The 3,764-nt window shown below is 49.2% G+C and overlaps 1 protein-coding gene across 1 annotated transcript; it reads left to right on the forward strand.

The window, feature by feature from the left end:
- The first annotated feature begins 528 nt into the window (after positions 1-528).
- LOC105867886 (heterogeneous nuclear ribonucleoprotein F-like) lies at positions 529-2,548 on the forward strand. The gene has a single exon (XM_012758287.3). It carries the CDS (start codon positions 624-626, stop codon positions 1,869-1,871), a length of 1,248 nt encoding a protein of 415 aa, XP_012613741.1. The 5' UTR covers positions 529-623; the 3' UTR covers positions 1,872-2,548.
- Positions 2,549-3,764: the final 1,216 nt, after the last annotated feature.

Raw genomic sequence — 3,764 nt, forward strand, 5'->3', positions numbered from 1 at the left:
TGCCGGAAGTGCCTCGTGCACTGGGAGGGAAGGTGCCAACGACCCCGCCCCTCGGAAAACCCGCCCAGAGCACGCTGCTGGGGGTTTCTATGGTGATGGTAAACCAGCCTCAACTGCCTCAGCTACAACTGCCAAGTCCTGGGCGTTCCACCCTCCGCCAGGTGCACTGTGGGAATGCCGAGGAGCCGGATGTGAGATCAGAGCGTGGAGACTGAGAGCCCGAGGCACACGTTTCCCATTGGTGACATTTTGGCGGGCGGCTGTGGCTCTTCCTCCTCTGCACCCTGTGACCCACGTCCGGCTCTCGGCCTCCATCACTGGGCTTCCGCTTCCTGGACTCCAGCCCCACACTTCCTCGGCCCTACCGTGGCGCGGGTAAGGACGAAAGGGGAGATGCACCTGGACTTGGCCCGGAGCGCCCTGCATTGCTGAACTTCCGGTGGAACTCGGAGGCCTTGGACTGTAAGCTGCCTTCGCGCCAAAGAAATCAGTCTTGCTGTCCCCCATGGACAATCCGTTACCGGCCAGCAGTGTCCCCTGCTGAAGGCACCCGGAGTCGGCCTTGGAGCCGCAGGAAATCCGTGCCCCGGCTTGTGCGACCTCCGCCCTAGCCAGTGCCGACGATGCTGGGCCCCGAGGGAGGGGAGGGCTTTGTGGTGAAGCTCCGCGGCCTGCCCTGGTCCTGCTCGGTGGAGGACGTGCAGAACTTCCTTTGCGACTGCACGATTCGAAACGGGGCGGCGGGCGTCCACTTCATCTACACGAGGGAGGGCAGGCAGAGCGGTGAGGCTTTTGTTGAGTTCGGGTCGGAGGACGACGTCAAAACGGCCCTGAAGAAAGACAGGGAGAGCATGGGGCACCGCTACATCGAGGTGTTCAAGTCGCACAGGACCGAGATGGAGTGGGTGCTGAAGCACAGCGGGCCCAACAGCGCCGACAGCGCCAACGACGGCTTCGTGCGTCTGCGAGGACTGCCGTTTGGGTGCACAAAGGAAGAGATCGTCCAGTTCTTCTCGGGGCTGGAAATCGTGCCCAACGGAATCACGCTGCCCGTGGACTCCGAGGGCAAGATCACGGGGGAGGCCTTCGTGCAGTTCGCCTCGCAGGAGCTGGCCGAGAAGGCGCTGGGGAAGCACAAGGAGAGGATCGGGCACAGGTACATCGAAGTGTTCAAGAGCAGTCAGGAGGAAGTGAGGTCGTACTCGGACCCCCGGCTCAAGTTCATGTCGGTGCAACGGCCGGGGCCCTATAACCGCCACGGGACGGCCAGGAGGTACGTGGGCATCGTGAAGCAAGCGGGCCTGGAGAGGATGCGGCCCGGCGCCTACGGTGCAGGCTACGGCGGCTACGAGGAGTACGGTGGCCTCAGCGACAGCTACGGCTTCGCCGCGGCCGACGTGTTCGGGAGCGACCTGGGCTACTGCCTCTCGGGGATGTACGAGCACCGGTACGGAGACGGCGAGTTCGCGGTGCAGGGCACCACGGGGCACTGCGTCCACATGCGGGGGCTGCCGTACAAGGCCACCGAGAATGACATTTACAGCTTCTTCTCCCCGCTCAAGCCCGTGCGGGTGCAAATCGAGATCGGCCCGGACGGAAGAGTGACGGGCGAAGCGGACGTGGAGTTCGCCACTCACGAGGAGGCCGTGGCGTCTATGTCGAAAGACCGGGCCAACATGCAGCACAGGTACATAGAACTCTTCCTGAATTCGACGGCGGGGGCCGGCAACCCGGTGTACGGCGGCCAGGTGATGCAAGGCGTGGGCGTGCCGGTGGCCCAGGCCACCTACGGCGGTCTGGAGAGCCAGGCGGTGAGCAGCTGCTACGGGGCTGGCTACAGCGGCCAGAACAGCATGGGCGGGTACGACTAGTTCCGTGGGAACGTCTGGGTTGTCTCCACCACGTGTTCACAAGCAACGGAGAGCAGACGCAGGGAACCTGTGGGAGCCCATTTTGCGCCGTGAGTTTGCAAAAGCTGCACCAAAAAATTGCCTCTTCGGTGTTTTCTCATACAGACTTTTCCAGCATGTGATATTGAGTAAACTACTGTTTTCAGCTTTTCTCAATTAACACTTTGGTAGTATCCCCGAGAGCGATGTTATCTGAGTTTAAGTACTTTAAGTGTGTTAAATATGGACCTTTTGCCACCACACTGCAGTGAACTCATTGGGGAGACGTGCTTTTTTTGGAAAACTCAAAGGTGCTAGCTCCCTGATTCAAAAAAGAAATATTTCTCGTTTGTTCATTCCAGTTTATCTTTTCACTTAAAATCTTTTAGGTTAAGTTGAAGCTTTTTAAGAGTTAGTTTTTGAGAATTGAGACACAATACTAATAATACTGTAGGAATTGGTGAGGCCTTGACTTAAAACTGTCTTTGTACTGTGATTTCCTTTTGGGTGTATTTTGTTAAGTGAAACTTGTTAAATTTTTTGTTAATTATTTTTTTTTCTTAAAATAAAGATTTTTCACAATGACTGGCACAGATTACCTACTCAGCTGAAGGTGGTAAAATGGGTGGTTGAAGAGAATTCATTTTAATCCTAATGTATTTTAGTGTGAATTTAAAAATAATTTTGTACATCAAAGCTGTGATCTCCCTTATATTCTTACAATGAGGCTAAATAAAAATATAATAAAAATGTTTAAAAACACTGTTGAAAATACTTTTTTCAAAGCATTGAAGTTCAGTTAAAATCATGTTTTCCAAATTGCAAGTCTATTTTTTAAATTTAAAAAATTTTTTTTGCAAGTCTATTTTTATACTTGAGCAGATACTAGTATTGCAGAGAATCAATTTATTGTACTACAGAGCAATGTTAATGACCAATTTTCTAACAAGAACAAAAATATCGCTCCTCTCAAAGTACAAGCAAACAACAGTCACTTTGACTTCCTAATCAAATTAATAAAATAATTTTTGGTGTATCATTACAACTCCCATGTTTTAATTAATTAAAGTGGTTTGTCTTTTTTTTAACTGCAAGCACAGGAGAAAATCAGTAATATATAATACAAACATTGTGCTGTTTTCACAAAAGAAATAGAGGGGACCTAGACTCATATAAAAGCAACTTCTTAGTATTGATTTTTATAATAATAAGGAATTTTACAAGTCCTTATAAATTATAAAAATAAAATATTTGCTTGTCTTACTGTTAAATACATAAATTCTACAAACTGCTTTATTTTACCATAAAGTATTATTTTAAAAAAATATATAGAATTTAATATTAAAAATTAGGAAATTAGTAAACCATGCATTTAGGCTTCCTTAAGGTCCTTGTGTCTGAAGGATTCCTGGTAACTTGCTTCCTAAAAGGCGGAAAGGGAAGAACAGATCTCCAGACTGAATTTTGCTGGCAAAAGTGAGTCTTACAAAATAAAATGTAATAATGGGAATGAAATTCTGTGACCTTTGTGGAAGTTTACAGTTTAGACGAAAGACATGTGTCCTGCCTATACCCAAGAATGTGGTCATGTGTGGACATGAACAGGTGGGGAATCATGAGAGCCAATTTATACTCTGCCTGCCCAAATCTCATTCCCTCTTCAATGGCCTCCCATTTAGAGCTTCACTTAAGCAACCATTGGTGGAGATGCAAGAAAGGTCTGGAGGGAAGGACTGACATTGAGGTTCTGCCTTCTAGAATAACATTTAGAAAGTTTCTTACTTTAAAAGTATGAATTTTAAGGCCAAGCGCGGTGGCTCACGCCTGTAATCCTAGCTCTCTGGGAGGCCGAGGCGGGCGGATTGCTCGAGGTCG

Source organism: Microcebus murinus, chromosome 26 (assembly GCF_040939455.1).
Source record: "Microcebus murinus isolate Inina chromosome 26, M.murinus_Inina_mat1.0, whole genome shotgun sequence".
Lineage (NCBI taxonomy): Eukaryota > Metazoa > Chordata > Mammalia > Primates > Cheirogaleidae > Microcebus > Microcebus murinus.